This window comes from Athene cunicularia, assembly GCF_003259725.1.
Source record: "Athene cunicularia isolate RWA chromosome 2 unlocalized genomic scaffold, athCun1 chr2_part1, whole genome shotgun sequence".
NCBI classification, from domain to species: domain Eukaryota; kingdom Metazoa; phylum Chordata; class Aves; order Strigiformes; family Strigidae; genus Athene; species Athene cunicularia.
The window spans coordinates 65,811,726-65,831,541 of NW_020799095.1; the positions used below are offsets into that span (position 1 = coordinate 65,811,726).

The 19,816-nt window shown below is 38.7% G+C and overlaps 2 protein-coding genes across 2 annotated transcripts in view; one reads left to right on the forward strand and one right to left on the reverse strand.

The window, feature by feature from the left end:
- Positions 1–555: 555 nt before the first annotated feature.
- On the reverse strand, positions 556–12,589 carry C2H5orf22 (chromosome 2 C5orf22 homolog). The gene is made up of 8 exons (XM_026843299.1): positions 12,448–12,589; positions 11,121–11,270; positions 8,383–8,845; positions 6,937–6,999; positions 4,705–4,826; positions 3,784–3,850; positions 3,036–3,175; positions 556–1,680 (listed from the first exon to the last, which is right to left on the reverse strand). Exons 1-8 carry the CDS (start codon positions 12,486–12,488, stop codon positions 1,548–1,550), a joined length of 1,179 nt encoding a protein of 392 aa, XP_026699100.1. The 5' UTR covers positions 12,489–12,589; the 3' UTR covers positions 556–1,547.
- A 1,983-nt stretch (positions 12,590–14,572) lies between these two features.
- The window catches only part of DROSHA (drosha ribonuclease III), a 71,923-nt gene continuing 66,679 nt past the window's right edge, over positions 14,573–19,816 (forward strand). The window contains exons 1-2 of the mRNA XM_026842272.1: positions 14,573–15,803; positions 16,946–17,803. Of these exons, the coding sequence (XP_026698073.1) occupies positions 16,953–17,803 (851 nt within the window). The 5' untranslated portion in view covers positions 14,573–15,803; positions 16,946–16,952. The remainder of the gene's footprint in view (positions 15,804–16,945; positions 17,804–19,816) is intronic.

Genomic DNA, 19,816 nt, shown 5'->3' on the forward strand with positions numbered 1-19,816 from the left:
CCCGCGCTGCCGCCCGCAGGGGCACCGGCACCCGGCAGAAGCTGATGTGCTGCAGGCGCTCTGTTTTGGGACATGGAAGCAGAATCTCAGCCAGGCAGAACCGCGCTATCACACCCTGCACACTTTACTTTCTGGGGCCAACCTAAGTCTCCACCTCGCAGGAGGGTCTGGCGCCTTTGATGCAATTTTTTTGTTTGTTTGTTTTCCACAACATTATTTAAGGCCCAGCAAATCACGTCTCTTACTTCTAAAAAAAACCCCAAAACTACACAAGCAGTACGTGATCTGACTCCACTTAGTTTCTCTACGTAACCTACGGCCGTTTATGAAGTGTTATGGATCCTGGATCCAAGGCTAGCACTGTCTTTCTGACAGAATGCATAAGCATGAAGAAAATGGGTCCATGGTCATGGAATTTATTCTATTGGAAGAAATACTTCATCTATTTACAACCTATAGTAATTTATATCAACAGCAGAAGCAGTAAAAAAGTGAAAGTGCACAAATCTGCAGAGAAAATACTAATGTTAACAAATGAACTGAACATTTTCAAAAGAAATTACAAGCATAATTTATTTATAGTAAAAGACAATATTCTAGGTGGTATTTTCTCTTTCCCATTTCAGTTTCATTCCCAAATAAATCCTGTGGGTGTGTTGTTTTTTTTCCTCTGGAAGGGGCAGTTTTCTCTAGAACCAGATTGCTTTCTAAATTAAATGGTTCTAAAACTGTTATTTTCCAAATAGCAATACTGAAATGAGCAAAAACCTAGTACAGACGGTTTTGCTGCTGACTTCAATGAAGTTCAATATTTGTTTCTGAAGAAAACAGTGATTTAGCTCCATACATTAGCTCCATCCACATGCATGCATACTTTTCATACTCAAAAATGAAAATACCAAGCCAATGTCTATACAGTAGGGATATTATCTGAGTCACCAATGAAAAACCCTAAGGCAAAATAAGACGGTATTAATGCAAGAGAGTATAAATATAAATTATATTCTGTGGATTGGGCAGAGCCATAAGCTGCTCTAGCGAAATGATAGGGGGTTGCCTGGTTACCTCAAGCACAGATGTTAAGAAAGATTGCTGTGTAAACTTAATGTCCTAGTAGAATTACTCAGATAAGTTTTTAAAGGTACACTGTAACTGAGGATCATGACCAAACTCTATCAAAAAAAGTGTAATTAGATACAAGACATCAGTTTATTTTAAGAAGGTGTATATATATATATATATTTTACAGACACAGAAATCAGGTGAAAAAAAATACATTTTTATGGACAAAAACTTGTTTCTCTTGCACTAATTTTAAGAAGCAAGACAGTAAAAATAACAAGCATAGAACTAATCTGAACAAAGCCAAACAGGTGACAGTTCAGATGCAGCTGTCTTGGAGAAAGCAATGCAACTCAAAACTAGCTCTTGTTCAGCTTGGGTTCTAGTGCCACCTGCTGAAACAACAGTATTTTTCCCCTTGCAACCATAAATAATATGCAATTTAAATTAATTCACTGCATTTGAGGGCAATACATGAAGAAAGGTCACAAAGAAGATGAGGTGCTTGAGTAATCTAAGTGCACATCCAGAGTGCCATACACCGAGCCTAGCAAATTGAGAACCTTCTCTTGAATGATGTCAACCTGCTCTGAAGGGCAATAGTCATCCAAACTTGATCTGTAACAAGGAATTGAAAAAAAGCATGAGAGAATACAAGTATCACCACCATCACCACATTTTGTATTCTTGGAGTGCTCTGTATCTAGGCTGAAGCTACTTTCAAACAGTGGTGAGTTCTGCCTCCCAGTATCCCTTCAAAGCATAGCATCTCCTTACAGCTTTCAACAGGAACAGTTTGCCTGAAATTGAACAGGAAGTCTGGAGCAGATTAAGAATATGACCCGTTCATCCTTCCAATTCTACTCTCTTCCTGACTCTGACACAGAACATGTAGGCAGGCAAAGTTCAAGCAAATGATCTAATAAAGGACTGGGGAAAGTTAAGATTAAAAAATTCAAATGCTACTAGTAAAACAGGTAGGAAAACTTGAAAAACAAATATCCACAATCCCTGGGATATAACATTATTTACAGTTTCTATTAATGAACTGCAAACAAATAGTAGTAAAAAAGCAGAGCTGACACTTCTTGGATTTTATATATCAAGATCTACATAAATGATTCTGTATATTCTCTGCAACAGTGGATGATGACCGTGCAGCTGACATAGGAAGTACAGTTTTCTTTTACTGTAGATATTAGCCATACTGTTTCTTGCTGACAAAACCAATTTCATGTCAGCTTGTTGATCGCCCTTTAAGAGCACATTTACTATTTCTGAAGTGATTAAATTACAATGATTTGTCAACAGATACACTGTGGTTTTCAAATTAAGTTTTCCCAGGACAGATCCCTGGCCTCAATCTCCATCCTGTTCTCCCAAATAACACCCTTACAGTCCTTGAAGCATAACTTTTACCCCATACAAAGCTTTACTAGAGCTTTCTAGAATATAAATCCCTTTCAGCCTATTAGATGAAAATCCCTTCTATCAGAAGTTTCACTGAAAACAGAAATCCTATCTGTAGTACAATAAAACCTAGAGCAAGAGAGTAAGGAAGGTGAGATTTCAGCCCATGCAGGCTTGTCCAAACTGACTTTGCTCTAATTAGCACAATTCATAAAAGTAGTGGAGATGTATGAACCGCAGTGACAGCCATCAATCTCAACACACACAAGGCCTCATCACAGGCTTGACATAGCCTGTGCTGAAGTTCATTAAGCCATTATGCTTTCACTGCTTTTGAAATCTGTGCTAGCTATGCTAGCTACTCTAGAACCTAGTAAAACCAGCCATCAGCACAGAACCTTCCCTTAGCTGTGTAGATACTGTCACTGCCTTATGATCAACTTTTTCAAACGTCAATGTAGACAGCATTTAAGATGTGCCAACCAGTGCTATATTGACAAAATTATTCAGCTTTATAAGCACAGTCTGAGCATTTTAAAGTGAAAGTATCTACATAGTCTTACCGAGCAACTGTCACAAGTGTGGGTTTAGGCATATCTTTTAGTAGAACTTTAATGGATTGTATGAGGCCTTCAATCTCCTCTTCAGTGCTAACATGGTGAGGAAGCTCCATATAATCACAGGTCAGACCAGCCTGATGGACCTAAATGTAAATTAAAAAGAGATTTAATTTCAGCTGATGAATTACTGATACAGACTATCTGTGTAAAAAATCTTTAAGATACCATCCCTAGCCCAGTAGGTAACTTACACCTCTTCAGGCAGTAAGAGCTGGGCTTTTTTCTCTAACTTGTTCTTTAAACAAAAATAATAAAATTCTGGAGGTTGTATGGATTATTTCATTATCTCCAGCATGCTGTACCTCTCCTGTGAATTCAGAGTGTGCTGCAGCCCTTGAAGATGATAGGTCTGATCTTTTACAAATAGGTATCTTAAGTTCTATAAAGTATATCAATAGACCCTATTGATTTGAAACCTTCCTTCACAGGAAGAAGCCTGAGACATCACAGCCCTTAAGGATCACATTACTGTTGCCTAAATACAGAGAAGCAGAGTAGAATTTTAGAAGCTTTAAAAAGAAAAGCTGGACTAAGTAACACAACACATTAAAAAAAAAAAAAAAAAAAAGAATCTCACAAACTCCTGAACTGAGAAGCAAGTCTGAAATGAAACAAACCATGATCTTTTCCCTCCCTGTTGGAGCTGGTTTTGAAATCTGTCTACTTTCTGCTGTTTTACCTAGTCACCTACCATTTCATAGTCTGGGCTTTCCATCCTGGTTTTCAAACTGTGAACTAGTTGCACAAGTGGCTTCATTCTGGAGTTAAAACAAAACCAAAACATATTACATAAACAGTTGGAAACATACATATTTACCTTAAGTGGTAAAAAAAAAAAAAAAAAAAAGAAGAGAAAAGAAGGCCTGGGACTTGGAAATTAAATTTGCCCCTCTGTGTCATCTTGCACCTGAGAAAAATGGAAATTATCAATACTTTTATACTGTTTCACCATGTCTTTCTTAGAAAGCCCATATACCTGTCTCTGGCAACACCTCTTTGCACTTCTTTTAGGGCAGACCTGGAGAGAAGCTGTTGTAGCTTAAAGCTGTATGAACATGACAGGAAATCCCTGTTGGTCACTGTTAAACAGGTGTGGCAGTAATTTCTGCATTTGATGGGGAAAATGAGTGATTTTCCTATCAAGGGAAAGCTTGCTGTTTCTTTTCAACTAAAAAATTTAGTTTAAAAGCATAGTGGATACTATTGAGATGTTTTATGGACACAGGTACAGCCTTTCATGCACTTCCATTTTTCCACAGGAAGCAGAACATTCAGGATCACCAAAGAAGTCCTTCTGCATAACCTCCATATCCTGTTGCTTTTTTGAGAGATCTGCTGCACACAGATCACTAAATTTTTAGTCACCAAACATGCCTCCCTCCACAGAGAACAGAATTTGCATGAAGCTGTACAAGGCTGATCTTGGAAGGACTACCATGGCACTCAAGACAGCAGACTGCCTTTCCTTTTGTCTTTCTCCTCTAAAACAAAATAAAAAATGGTAACCTTGCATAGATCCTGTCCAGACTCTCTCCTTTTCTGTTAGTAAAGTGCTGGGCTAATCAGTTCCTGAACTACTCTTTGCATTTTAAGTAATTTAGAAATCTCCTACCCAGGATATAAAGCCCACTTCTGTAGTGTCTCTTCATCATCATTGTCACACAAATCTGCAAATGCTGCTTCCAGATCTTCTAGCTGATGAACACGGTTTTCAACACAATCCAGCAAGCCCTCCTTTAAATAAGCACATATAAAAGTATATTATGAAAAAAAGAGGTAAGAATGTCATGGCTTACCCTATGATTTCAATTCTGAAATGACTGATCTAATGGAAGTGGGGAATCAGAAACAACTGATTCATTACTACAAAACATCTTTTCAAGAGGATCAGAATGAATGTCTGCAGAAGCTGTTATACCTTCAGAATAAATCACCTCTCTGCTCTTTCCTACAACAGATGAAAAAAAGCAACGTCTACATTTCAGTAGAATATAGAGGTAAGAAACGGTATATGACTAATTGTTGGATTTGTTTCTACAGCACTGAAATGCTCAGATGAGTACAAGCTTTAACTTTCTGTAATGAAAGGAAAATTTAATCTTTCATTTAAAAAAAAAATATTAAATAAAATGCATTTTCAGAAAAACAGAAGAAAAAATGATGTTTTGAGGTTCTATCAACTCCGCATGCCTAAAAAGACATGGAATTAATTTAAAATGTCAATTATTACTCTGATCCTGCAAAGGTTGATGCCCTTTCTTAAAAAGTTCAGAACACAAAAAGGCAATCTTCTTGGAGGGAGGCTACATATGTGAATACAATTGTTCATGCAAACATTTGCAGAAAGAGATCCTACATAACAAGTGAAAAAGCAATGCTTGGCGTATTTGGTATTAAAAATGCTCAGTGCAGTGGTGCGTGAAGAAAATTAAAAAGCACTTTGGAATAGAAGGATAACAGTTAAGAATGTAACAATTCCCTCTTAGGATTGTGCTGGCTCTATCTTAACACATGCTGCTTCTTTTGGCCAGTGATGTCAACTTTGGGCGAATTTTTAAGAGGAGCTGAGAGAGTAGAAGTACAGCTTTATGATCCTATGCTGGGGTATGAATAAAACAGTTTTCTAAGCATCACCAGTAACTAAACTTTAAGACACATCTGATCCCCCTCTATACTCCTTAAAAGACAAAACCAAACAAAAATTGCCAAAACAACACAACATCATCTTGTAGTGTGATAGAAATGTAACCATACTCTGGAATCTTAAGAGACTAGCTAGACATGTAGAATGTTTTCTGAAACTCTGAAAAACACAAAGTTCACTAGTTTTCTACCTTCAAACCCTTTAAATTGACTGTCTTACTGTAAAACCATCCATGAATCTGTTCTTGCCTTGTTCAGTTCTATGCCTATCTATTACTCACTGTCTACTAACAATTTCAGTTTCCTCCTATAAATTTCTTGTCTTTTGTAAATAACTTATGTCCTGAAATTATATTGGGAATTTAAACCACATGTGTTTACCCCTTTCACATTTAACTACCTTTTAAATAGGTAACTGGTTTTATCGCTGATTGACTAACAAATATGAAAATGAATTTGGCAATCTTCCACATATTTCCATTTCTTTATACACACATATTAAATAGAACTCAATAATCTGTGATCATTATATGTGTTGAATATATTACACTCTCAGTGATAGTGCTCAGATGAGATTACTAAAACAAAGACGAGATCTTGTTTAGAAATTACATGGTGTAGTGACCATGTCTCCATGGTTTGGGCTCGTGGCTGAATGACTGTTTTGGCAACTACAGCAGGCTTACATTTCCATGATTCAGAAGCGTGCAATGCATACAATGAAAAGTACATTACCGCAGTATAATATGGTCCTTTCCACATCTAAATAAATAGGTACAATACTAGTTAGGCACTCAGCACAGCTCAGACTATCAAGGAAGAGCAACTATGGCAAGGGAGGGAAGATCCTGGGGGGAAGAAAAAAAAAAACCAACCCCAAACCAAAAAAACCCCACCCAAACCATAGCCCTGATAAGTTACAAAAAGGCTGCAGATGACTCTGTTTTCATTTCTTCCTTGTCAATTACCACTTGTTTACTGAAATTAACTTTCACACTCATGCTAAATATTTATGCAGTTCACACATTTAACCAAAACGTTTAATAGGAAAGAACTCCTAAGATGCTGCTGATTAGCATGCTGCATCACTTAATTGGAGACCACTTCATTAAGCACCTTTCATACACCTTGTTGTAACTCATTTTTATTGGGTAAATCAAAAGAATCATTGCTTCATACATCCCACAAGGAAACACCATACCTCTGTTGCATTTCTATGAGGCTTCTTGAAACTGTACAACTCTTGTAAAAGCTCATATTCTGTCTTTGAAAAAGAAAGAAGAGGTAAAAAATTAGGGTCTTCACATGAGAAAGAAAATCCTTAAGCCCCCCTTCTACAAAAAGAGAATCTGATCGCTAAGGTAATTCCTCTACTCTAGTACTGCAGACAACTCTATAAATACAGGTGGGGAGGCTGTGAGGCTTGAGAAAGCAATACTTCATGGCCTCAGCCAAACATTTTGCAATTGCTTAACTTTAAGCCTAACTTCAAGAACACAGCTTCAAAAGCTAAATATTTACAGTCTGTTAGTTAAAGACTCTCTGAAATTAAACATACATTTTGCTGAACTATGGTCCCAATGAGATGCTGAGTAAAACTGAGATAGCGAATTTAAGCAGACAAAACCAACAGAAGAGTATGACTGTAAACAAAATCAAGACAGGTAAAGGCTTCAGGCTGGTTGGCCAAGTTCACAAGGAAACTATTACAGAGGCTTGTCAGCCCTACTCCCTGATAATATTCAGGTTTATCAAGGATAAACAGATCTCATTATTTATTTAACAGCATTCAAAAGGTGAACACTTGAATTTTTCAGGAGTAGAGGGCAGACTAATCAATTTTTACAGAACTGCAAAGCATCTTCACTTCTGCACAGTAAAGCAGTAGCCTAGCTGAAACTCAAAGATGTCAGATGTTCTTCAGCACAGGCTGATGTTAGATAAGGGTTATAGAAAGATTTAAATGCTACAAATGATCTGGATACTGCAGAAAAAATTGTAAACCTAAATGCCACACTCAATTTTCAGAGCAGGTTAGTTAGTTCCTAAAAATCCTGTTCACGTCAAGAAAAGCTACTAACTGCTTTGCACCTTTGAGGATCTGCATATTTATGACTCGATACAGGTAGGCTACCTTTGCTGTGCAGGCAAGTTATAAATGGAATACAAGGCAGAGTCTTAAGCTGAGAGACATGGCATCAGAGACCACAGTTGGTTGCTTACCATTATACAGACAGAGGAAATGAAAGTAACAGCCTCTCATCAGAAAAAGTTACCACTCTTTGGGGGTAAAGAATGATACAATCTGTCATCCTTCCCTGATGAATCTTGCTGTGGGTATTTAGAACATTACCTTTGGAAACCCTAGCATAGCTTTTATGTCCCAAGCAACAAGCAGAAGTGAGCCATACATCTGAACATGAATGCACACTCAATGCCTATTTAAAATATAAGGCTCTACCTCTGTTAGTTTGTTGTACTTCTCTGGAGTGTACAATTCCTTAGAATGTCTCTCCTTCAAATAATTGTCATGATTCACTCACCATGATCTGCTGATCTATCTTAGGTGAAAATTTCTTCATAGGCATAAATTCTAGGACTGATACTCTTTTGTGAATGTAAGAAGCCTTTCCATTGTCATGCTTACCTGTGTGTACATTTCTTTGAACGGATTTTTAACTGAAAAAAAATCTAAGTCAATGTCTAAAACATATGCATCCCCTTTCTGCAGTACTTGGCAGACATCTTCAACTATTTCCTTTATTGGGCATTTGCTGTTTCTGAGAGAGCTTGAAGCTGAGCATTCTGACAGTGTTTCTGCCTTGTTCTGGGCATTTGCATTCTGCATTTCCTTTTTCTTTAGACTTGGGGTGCTGTGATCAAGGTCACCAGTAGCCACTGATGAAGAGGCAGAAGCAGTGCTTGCTGTGTCATCTGTATTTAGCTTCAGTCTCTTAGCAGATGCTACATCGCCATTTTCTTCCTGGCTGTTTGATGCTTCAGTAGGATTGATGAGAATGACATGTAAATTTAAAGGCTTCTGGTTTTCTAGCTGATCAGCAGGGACATAAAGACCATCACTTAAAAAGTAATGATCTGTACCTGTAACCCTACAATTGACAATAACTCACAGTTAATACACTTCTTTGCAAAAAGCTTAGAAAAAAACACGTACACTTAAGGGATTCTGAGAAGAATGAATAGATTATTGATGGGTAACAAAAGCAATAAAACTGTGTACACAAAATTATTTATTTTAATCTGTAGGTTTTTAAATTGAAGTTTGCAATACTTCTTTATTGCTGAATCAATATATTAAAATTCACTCTATATTTTTTATGATATCCCTACAAGGTTTTTAATGGGTAAGAAAAAGATTCTACATTATGTGCTACTAAGATTAATTTGCCATTGAACTGCATTTTAAAGAAAACATTCAGAATTTAACAAGATACTGTTGATATTATGGTATGTAAGACTGCAAAGCTATAGATATTTTTTCTTGGACTGCATATTTTTTAAGGGAAATTGTGTTAATTGTGTTTTGACAATTACCATAAAACCCACAGATATTAATTTAGTAAAAGTAAAATATTATTAATAGGTAGCATTTAACTTTTCTTTACCACCAATACAGATTCCCTGTTCTAAGTGGGATAGAGGAGGTAGCTTGAGTATGAATAGTGACACATCAATGGAACACATTTAATTATAACCAAACAAACATAAAACAACATGAAAAACTGTGCTTACAGTGAAAATGTAAAGAATATTATTTTCAAGCCATATTTCAGTACATTAAACCTTAAGCATCATAAATTCATATTAAAAAACAAGCTTAAGAAGTGTGAACTTCTGCTCACTTGTGTTAAGGCGTTATTTGATTACAGGGTATCATGTCAATCAATCACAAAGACAATTAATTTAATGAGCAGCAGAAATGTGAAGCTTAGTTCCCCCATGTCCGATGGCTGGATTATCCTAAGCCTGCTAAGGCTGGATCACAACTTCATCTTCTTGATGGAGCACTGACAGGGCCTCTTCTCAGAAATTCTCCAAGGTTCAACACAAGCTCATGCTACTGTCCTTCCCTTAGTGGGAGACTAAAGTATCTATTGCCTATCCAGCCACTGTTGTCAACAGTTAGGAAGTTCTTATTTCTGAGGACTCTTTCCCTGTCTTCCTTCATGATTTTTGTAAGCCTAGAACCTGCAGAAAATATACCTGACCACCTTCAAAAGGCAGCTTGAAATAATGTTTTCAAGGTTGCTAAGGTGACCAGAGGATCTGTGGGAGAGTTGTTCAGCCATCATGAAGTAGTTCTGTATGTGTGCTAGTTCTCATGGTTAAATGTAACTGAAAGCATTAGCTTTTCTTTTATTATTTATGTTTACTTTAGGCCTCAGATTCAGAACTGTAGAGCTTCTGTGTTTTTAGGTGATAAAGCGTTTCTCTGCTGCTTTCTGTTAAACTTGCTTCAGAAGATTTATTCTGATATGCTGGCAAGAGGCACGATTTGTAAATGTCCAGTCAAGTTGTACAAAATCACAATGCAGTGAATGTGGTGAATGCAAAATTATCATTGACTGCATCCCGCAGAATTATGAGGGGCTGTCACTGGAACTTGCATCACACAATGATTAAGATAGGATGGGACATCTGGAAGTCTCTTGTCAATCATCTGATACAAGCAGAACTAACTTCAAACCTAGATGAGGCTGCTGAGGACCTTGTCCAGTTGAGTTTTGACTTTATCAAAGAATGGAGAATTCTCTGTCTGCTTGTGTACCTGTTTCAGTGCTTCACTAGTAGATAAACTTAAAAAAAAACCAACACCCCACCCCACCCCACCCCCCAACACATATGAGAAAAACAGAATCATCAAGGGAAGAAAAGAGATTTCTCCTCTTATTCAGCACCAGTAAGACCACATTTTACATGCTCTGCTGAAGTTTGGGCCTCCAGGACAAGACAGATGACAACAAGCTGAAGAAGGGCTACTAAGGTGATTAGAGGACTGGAGCACGACAGGGAAGCTGAAGGAACTGCGTTTGTTTTGTCCTGATAAGGGAGGGCTGAGTAGGATCTAATTGCTGCCCTCTGTTAAAAATTATTGTTTTCTGAGATTTTGCCTTTAATGAAGAAGACGAATTGAAAACTTGGGTAGTTGAAATGAAATGTGAATAGTTAGAATTTCCTATTAAAAAAAAAAATCTAAGGCACAATTTTAATGGTGCCCATGCACACAGATAGTCATACTAGGTCCTAAGGGACTCACAAATACAAATTAAATTTTCACTTTATCCAAGAATACAAAAAAACCCACCCAAGAAGAGCTACAGAGACAGCATTTATATTATTAACATATGACCGCAGACAATTTACCTGATTGTAGTTGTTGATATGTCTTTCCCAATTAAAAAATGGTGTTTTCCTTCTGAGATCTGCTGAGCCCAAGGAGGGTGAAGCCATACTACTTGAGAAATATGGCCAGCATAAACAGCAGGCATAATCCAGTTCTCAATACTTAATTCACTGTAATGAATGGAGAAAGACTGGAGATAATACTGTTACTTTCCCTGTAAGTAAAACACAGTCAGGAACATAACACACATCTTCCACATCTTGAAAGCCCCCACGCAAGTCATCTTAACACTCTGTGTAAGGTTCATGTCAAAAAAAAAGAAAGAAAAAGAAGGTAATCTTTACTCATAAGACAGAACAAAAATGTCAACAGTAGAATTTTAAAAGTTAGGATTATAGAGTGCAATCTGCTGCACTCTTCATATAGCACTTTGATTATAAACTACACGGATTTGTTGTCCTTTTTCTCTTGATACATCACACAGAGTAAAGTACAAGGAGCATCATAAACACTGTTCAAATAACTTCAAACTGACCTCAAGGGAGTACTTTACTGTAAACTGCTCTAAGCAGATTTTAAATATAATCTCAGTAATTAAAGTGAGTCCATCAGCACCTACAGAATAGCAACTTTACTGATTATCCACACCTAATTTTTTTAGGTGTATGATATAGCCCACAAAACTTCTTATTCATCCAACAAAGAAAACAAAATATTGACTACTGGTAGCATGATGCAATTACATACATCATCTTGTCATTGCTGTAAATCACCGTAACACTGAAGCAATCGATACTTATTTTAAAACAGGAAAAGAGAGACAATAGGCAAGGATCACTCTGTGGCTTGTTACCGACCCGAGAAGTTGGGGAAAATATTGATCTTAGTGATCTTAATAGGAAAAGTTTGTTCAACCTCACATATTCATGTCAACACAGGAGATATTATTTCAATCTCAAAGTCAATTTTCCAATATGAAGAGAGAGAGGCTGTTGTAAAACCACAGCTCTTCAGACATAAAGGATCCACTCAGTCTTGTTACTCAGAGGAACTACTAATTGGACTAGTAACATGATATACTAAACAACTAAACAAAGTAAATTTGTAAGTCTTAAATGTCTTGATATGCAACTTAAATATCTGACCACGTTCAAAAAACACCAACATAACTTTTTTCGTCCAAAAAAATAAAGTCTTCAGAAAAAGTGCAAAGACAGAAGATGCAACCTGCGGCTGACTTATGCCTCTCTTGTTCATACGTCCTACGCAGTCATACCAATATTCACTGTAAATCAAAGGCAGCAGGAAGCAGACTTTAAGTATTCTGATGCAGTACCCAGGACTTACCTAAAAAGAGCTTCTTTGTCAAATACAGTGTCAGCAGGCATATTCACAGGAATGAGGAGGTCTGGATGGGAATCAAGGTGAACAAAACTGATGTTACTGGCAGGAAGATGCTTTGAACCAATGGCACGATAGATGAAAGGCAGCACCTAAACCAATACAAATAAAAATATTTCCACTGTAACCAGTGAGCTGAAAAATTCAATGGCTGTAATATCAAAAACATTAGTCCCAGTTAGAGGAAGGAGATGGAAAACACTACAAACACCAGAGTAACAACCCTGGTGTCAAGATAGCTCATGAACTGAAATAATGATGAGCCCAAAAGTTCCACACATGAGAAGCTGCTGAAGAATCACAGCTCTACTCCCTCCTTCCTTCTTTATAGGAAGTCTTGTTTGCAGAAGCTCTTCTCACTAGTCATTCAACTCAGTTTCTAGTTTTTTTTCATTTACTACTGAACCCCAAGAATGCCCTTCCTCTTCTGCAGAACACTGCCTCCGCATTGCCGCCTTCATGCTGTAAAGCTTCCTCACCATGCATGCATGGGTGCTGTGGAGATTAAAACATCTAATTACTTGTGTTTTGTAAGTTAACTAATGTAGAATGAAAACTGACCCCACCATCATTTAATGTAGTTGATCTTTTAATCTATCCCCCTTGAAGAAAGGGCTTAATTCTTAATCCCTACATGATTTAGTGGTTGCAATCTACCTTTCTCAACTGCCCAACCTTATCCCCTGCCGAAGGTCTTCACTCAAAGGTGGAAAAGAGATAAGGCAAACCACTGAAGCACAACAATGTAGGGTGGTAAAATGAGAAAACTGATGGCTGATTCATGATACCTCTTACACTGAACTGCAGTACATGGAGTCCCTCCCACAATTACAGGACAGTAACTGCCTTAGCTGTCAGAACAAATCCAGTAAGGACTGTGAATCACAGTCCTATTATACAGGGAATGTGAAGATTGTAAAAGGACTGGACAACAAAAATTATATATGATCTCTACATTCCAACAGAAACTCAGCTAATTTTTTTGGCATAAAACTGATTAAGATGACAAAGTGTGCGTATTGCACAGACATAACCATAAAACATGACAGACGAAATCTGGACTATATTCCACCTGCCTAGTAATCAATTCCTCAGTTTACCCACTACATATGCAGTTATATGTATACTACTGTAATAGTAGATAAAACAAGGTTAAAAATAACAAATGTTCCCTGATCCATGACTTGTACTTGCTTGGAAAAAGAAAGCAATCTGGCCTACCAGAATCAGTTAGTTTCATCTCAGGTGACTGTTACTACAACTGTGAGAGGAGAGGATGGAGAACAACATGAGTGACTAGGATCTCTAACCTTGAAAATTCTCCTGCTCTGGATTAAGTACAAAAATTTCCTTTACATCAGCTGTTATTATTAATCAAAGTATGATGCATCTAGTAATACCTTGCCCTAGAGGAAGGTCAGTGTCAGCAAAGGACCACATAAAGTTTCTGTGAAGTTCTTGCACTTTGAGATGAAAGGCCATATATGTTTTATGCAAAATAGCTCAATGCATATTCACAAATATATTGAAAACACAGCATATACATTCCCTATGAACAGATTTTGTTAATTGAAGACAGAAGTTTAGAGAACAAAGCAAAAAGGAATCATTAACAGTCATTAACTCCATACTCCTGTCACAGTGACACCCTTAGTACTTGGTTAACACAGAAAACCAGCTATCACAGCACCATGTACTTCAGTGAGTTAGCAAAAATGGCCTGTGTTAGACTATTAACTTACAACCTCCGAACCTTATTATCTTTAATAAACTTTACTGCACAAAAATTTTCTATTTGCAGACACCAATAGCATTAATATTTTTCATTTTTATCTCCAGAAGGTCTTCATGCCCCCATCAATCCTCACTGAAACCAGTGAGCTTCTCCACCACTGGGTAAAGAATCTGCTTACTTAGGACTAAGGCCTCAGCTTACACTACTATACACAAACCATACAGCAAACCAGAAAAAAGTAGTTCAAAAGCAACTTTTCCCCTAGTTTAACTACTTCACTAAAAAAAGGGAAGTTCCAAGCTTTACATTTCTCATCAAGCAGAGGAGAGCGCGGGGAGCGGGCCGCTGCGGCGGCGGGAGGGCAGCGCGGCAGAGCCTGCCCGGCCGGGGGTCGGCCTCCTCGCCGGGTTTGTCTCCGCTCTGTGTCCTGCCGGCCGTTGGAGGCCCTTACGGACCGTTGGCAGGCGGTGGTTGGGTGAGGCCGAGTCTCGGTGTTCTCTTGCTCTCAGCTGTGTGTTTGCGGGGAGAGAAGACTTTTTTTCGGTGTTTTTTACGGAACCGAGGTTACTTTTGTGTGTGACGACTTCCACCACCACAATAAATTTCTAGGTAACGAGAAAAGGAGAATTCGGCCTTTCCAGTGTTTTGGAACTTACTTAAATCTAAAGGAAAACTGAATATGACCAAAGTTTGCAGCAGAAGGAGCTTTAAAATAATTTGGGCGTTTAAAATATTTTTTTAATAGTTTTTTTCAGCTGTGATTCTGTGCACTCTGAACCAGTGACATTAAGGTGGTAGAACTAGAGCAGTTCGCTGGCGTTGGGGAAGTCTTAGAACTCTATTTGGGAGAGGTGATAAACAAGACCTTTAGTTGGAATGCTGTTATACCTTAAAAAGAAATGTGCTTTAAGTCAAGGCACTGTGGTACTGTGGCCTTTGCTTTAATTTGTTTAAGGTAATAAGAGTTTAACTCTGCCTGTTTAAATAAAATTAGAAAAATGTCAGCAAAGTATAAAACAGCTTTCAGTTACAAGTCTGAGCTGTGTGAGATCATGACTGGAGAACTGAAGCAAAATTGATTCAGCATCTAATGGATTAGAATTAATCGTGACTAAAATTTGCACTGTTGCTAGTCAAAATAATGGAAATGGACTCCTTCCACCCCCTCATTGTTTCTGAGAGCCTTTAGAGGGTACTGACCAGGCACAGGCTGACTGGAAGGAACAAGTGGCTTTACCATCAGGGTTGCTACCTCCTAGAAATGCAGGATTCTCTCACTTTGGCCTATGGTTGCTCTGGAGAGGGATTGAATACTGCTGCCACCAATTCTAGTGACTTCCACAAAGCCCTGAATGTGTAAGGAGAGACTTAGGGTCTTCCTGGTTCTTCCTCCTTGATGTCAGTCCTTTCCCCTTTTGTTCCTTTGTTTCTTTTACTTTCTCCTTCCAGTTCACCAGAAGTGTTCTTCTGTCTCTCAGCAACCTACATCTTTTTCACTGCTGGTACCAGAATGCAGCTGAAAGGAGTGCTCTGAGCAGTCCGGGTTGGCCATGTTGCATGGTAGCAGGTGGGAGAATATTCTGTGACTTTACTACTTCAGCATCAGCATCCTCAAAGCCTCAGTAAAAGAGGCTTTGTTTTCTTTATCTGGTGATCTTTTCAATTATGTGTGTATGTCTTCTTTCTTTGTCTCCTTCCTCCTCATGGAAAATTCCCAGGACCGCTTAACTATTTTTTTTTTTCTCCATCCATTCCAGCCAAGACACCATGAATTATTTTAAATGTTTTTTTTTTACTTTTTTTTCCAGTTCTGGAAATTTAACACTGTAAATAAGAATGAATTTTAACTTTAATGGAACACAGTGGTTTTCATTTATAAACATTAATACAGTGCATTAAATACATGCATAGTTTTGAGCAAGACTTAAGGCTGCCTGAAGTAGTGACTATTGATGGAAAGGTAAGAGGGCCAAGCTGGCAGCTGAGGGATTTTTTGAGAACTGTTTATTTCAATGAAATTGGAGTAACAGTGCAGTCTACAGATTTTTTTTCTGTAACCTGTAAGATTAAGATTCTTGTTCCACAAAAATATACCTACCTAACTTAAAATTCTTTGAAGTATCTGTTGAATTTGATCCTTTACTAAATTGGAGTCTCAATTGTGAACATAAATTGATACTATCTCATTAAAATTTTATGTGATTTGTTGGACTGGGTAAGTTCCAATGAAGTGTTAGTAAAGCCATTCTGCCTGAAGTGTAGAATCATGTTTTAGAAGGGACTTGTTATGGACTTTAGATGACAATTGCATTTCTTAAAATGAGTGTTTTCTTTGGTGTGAGTATCTGAAATCAAAGTGTCTAGTGAGTACTAGTAGAGGTGCTTGTATCCTTGGTCAGTCATATTTGTTGAAATTAACATTGCTCTAAGTCAGAGAGCATGGGCCAGTTTAGGCTCTGAGTTAAACACAGTAGAGTGCTTTTGTGGATTAGAGGCTTAAAGGAGTCAAAAGGGACGTAAATGACGTGTGCTAGAGGTCCAAGGAGCACGAAGTGCAAGTCAGTGACAGTCAGTGGGCATCGTTCACTGCTTCTGCTGAAGGAAACTTGCAGAAACTAACTTCAGCTCTTTGTGAGTAGTTTCTGCAAATGCATTGAGGACATCCTACAAAAATTGTGTGATGCTGGACTTTTATTTTCCTCATTAAAGGTGAGCCATGTCTTTCCATTCTGGGCGAGGATGTCCCCGTGGTCAGGGGGGACCAGGAGCAAGAACTTCAACACAGACCTACCGCCCTCAGAACCTACGGCAGCTTCACCCCCAACAGCCCTCTGTACAATACCAGTATGACCAGCAAACGACCCCTCCAACAACCTATTCAAACCCTCCAGCCACCGGTTACATGCCTCCCAGGCCAGACTTTGTGCCCTATCCTCCTCCAGTGCCTCCTTCCACGCAAAATCCCATCAGCCAGTGTCCCATGAGGCCACCCTTTCCAAATCACCAGATGAGGCAGAGCTTCCCAGTGCCTCCGTGCTTCCCTCCTGCTCCTCCACCAGTGCCAAATCCTAGCAACGCTCCCGTGCCAGGCACTCCGGCTGGGCAAAGCACCTTTCCTTACATGATGCCTCCTCCAACAGTACCACATCCTCCCCCACCACCAGTCATACCCCAGCAAGTCAACTACCAACCTGTGTACTCCACGGGGTATTCGCAGCAATCGTTCCCACCACCAAACTTCAATAGCTATCAGCACAACTCTGGCTCCTTTCAGAGCAGCACTACCAACAGCAGTGGCGGCAGCAGCCATTTTCGGCACACGGGTCAGTACCAGGGAGAGAAATCACAAAGTGATCGACGATCTCCGGACAGGAGCAAGCACTACGACGAGCACAGACATCGTGAACATGGTCACATCCACGGTGACAGGCATCGGTCCACTAACCATGGGGATCGTCGGGATCGAGGCCGGAGTCCAGATAGGAGGAGGCAGGAAAGCAGTCGGCACCGGACAGATTATGACAGAGGAAGGATATCGCCTCATCACAGAAGTTATGAGCGTAACAGGTAACTTGAAGTACCTTTTGCCTGCAGAGGAAGAGTTGTTGTCATTGTCCCATAGTATTTGCTTGCATCAATGTTCTTCCCTCACCCTTGTTTTTCCCTCTAGCTTGGGGGTTGAATCTGATGGAAAGAGCTACTGTTTTGACATGTTTTAGGTACGCTGCTCTGCCTCACCTTTGTGAGGTGGCAGACTCCTTACACTTGTCCGTGGAGATAGCTGGAAGAAACTAATTTGAAAACTTGAGTGGGTTGCTGAGGAGTGCTCTACTCTTATGGGTATTTACCATAGAAACTTAAGCACATGTGGCATGAAAGTGGAGTTGGCACAACTCTGCAAAAACTGTGCAAAGTTGAGCTTTACAAAGGGTTAAGTCCAAGCACTTCAAGATTTAGGTACCAGAGTTAGGGTTCCAGGTATTATTTGATTTTAGTCTTTTTTTGAGTAAGCGCTGCATTTGTAGAGAATCATTACCTGGGGGGCTTTCTTGTCTGATAGGTGCACATATCTAATCCCTGCAGTGAGGTGTTGTAGTGAAAAGCATGTTCATCCTGCTCTGTCCTCATCCTTGTGGGAGACCAGTGCAGATGTGTTCAGGCTTCACAGGACTTTCTAGTGAGTGCTGAGACCTGCATGTGTGATCCTGTTCAGGATGAAGACCTCAGCAAGCCAGCTTGTGATCTCGAAGAGAGTACTAAGTTGAAAATTAGCATACACCAGTTTAATAGGCAAGTTGTAGGCTACATTGACATCTTATGATTCAGCTGGATAAGTGTGGACTGCTTATTTTGGGATGTATCATGAAGTTTGTGTCCTCACGCTTCATAGACACGCACAGTTTGCAGATTATGAGCTGACCTGATGCAGTTTGCTGTGTGGTGTTTTAGAGCAAATCATCATCAGTTAAATCTTTCAGGTGTCTTAGATTTGCTCTCTTGGTGGGTCTTTTTGTGTCTAATGATCTAGGTCAAAATATTCAAAGAAATACTGGAAAGTTAAGTATCTAAATATCAGGGCACCTGGATCATATGCTTTAATTCTAGAAGCTGAGCTTTCTCATGTCACATGTGAAACATGAGTTTACACATAGTGCCTGTGGAAATGAAGCCACTTTGATTTAGATATGCAGAAATTTAATTACAGAACAGTTAGTTCTGTAATTAAATATAACTTAGTTATATTCCAAAAACCCCAGATCTCACATTCAGTAAATTTACTTTGATTTCCAAAAGAGGATTTTACGAAAACTGAATGCAACTGGCATTAAAGCACAGGCCTTTTCTGTATAAGGGGCTTGTGGAATTTTCTGCCCTTTGTAGGTGACTCACCTATTTGCCACATTTCACAATTTATTGTTTTGATTTTAAAGGTCAGTTTTAAGTTTTGAAAATGAGTGTTTTCAGTAGCATGTTTCTCAAATGTTTGTGGATTACTGCTTGAGGCCAACAGCTTCCAGGTCTACTTGACAATGTATCTGCTTACTTTAATGAGAACTGTTTGCCAGGCTTGGTGTGTTTTTTCACAGCATCCATCTCAAGCAAATCACATGGCATAAAATATACTCTTTCTGAAGACTGAAATCCATGCTTGAACAAAGCGTAGACAGAGAAGGATGAATGAGTGTGGGGAAGAACAATAAATAATTTATATAAACTTTGTGCTTTTTAAATGTACATTCTATTTTGTTATGCATGTGGAAACATACATACATATGTTCATAAATAATCTTGATAAATTGTTAGCCCACCAAACCACCTGACACACATATTTATAATTCTGTGTGTACCAGCAGACTCATTTACTAGAAGATTTGATAGATACACAAATGATTGTGGACTGTTAAGTTGTCAGTAGAGTATGAAACCTGCCTGTGTGATCTTTGCTGCCTCATGTACACAGTGATTACACAGAATCATTTAGGTTAGACAGGCTCCTAAACATCATCATGTCCAACCATTAACCTAACGCTAGTAAGTCCACCACTAAAGCATGTCCCTAAGCACCAGATCTGCACACCT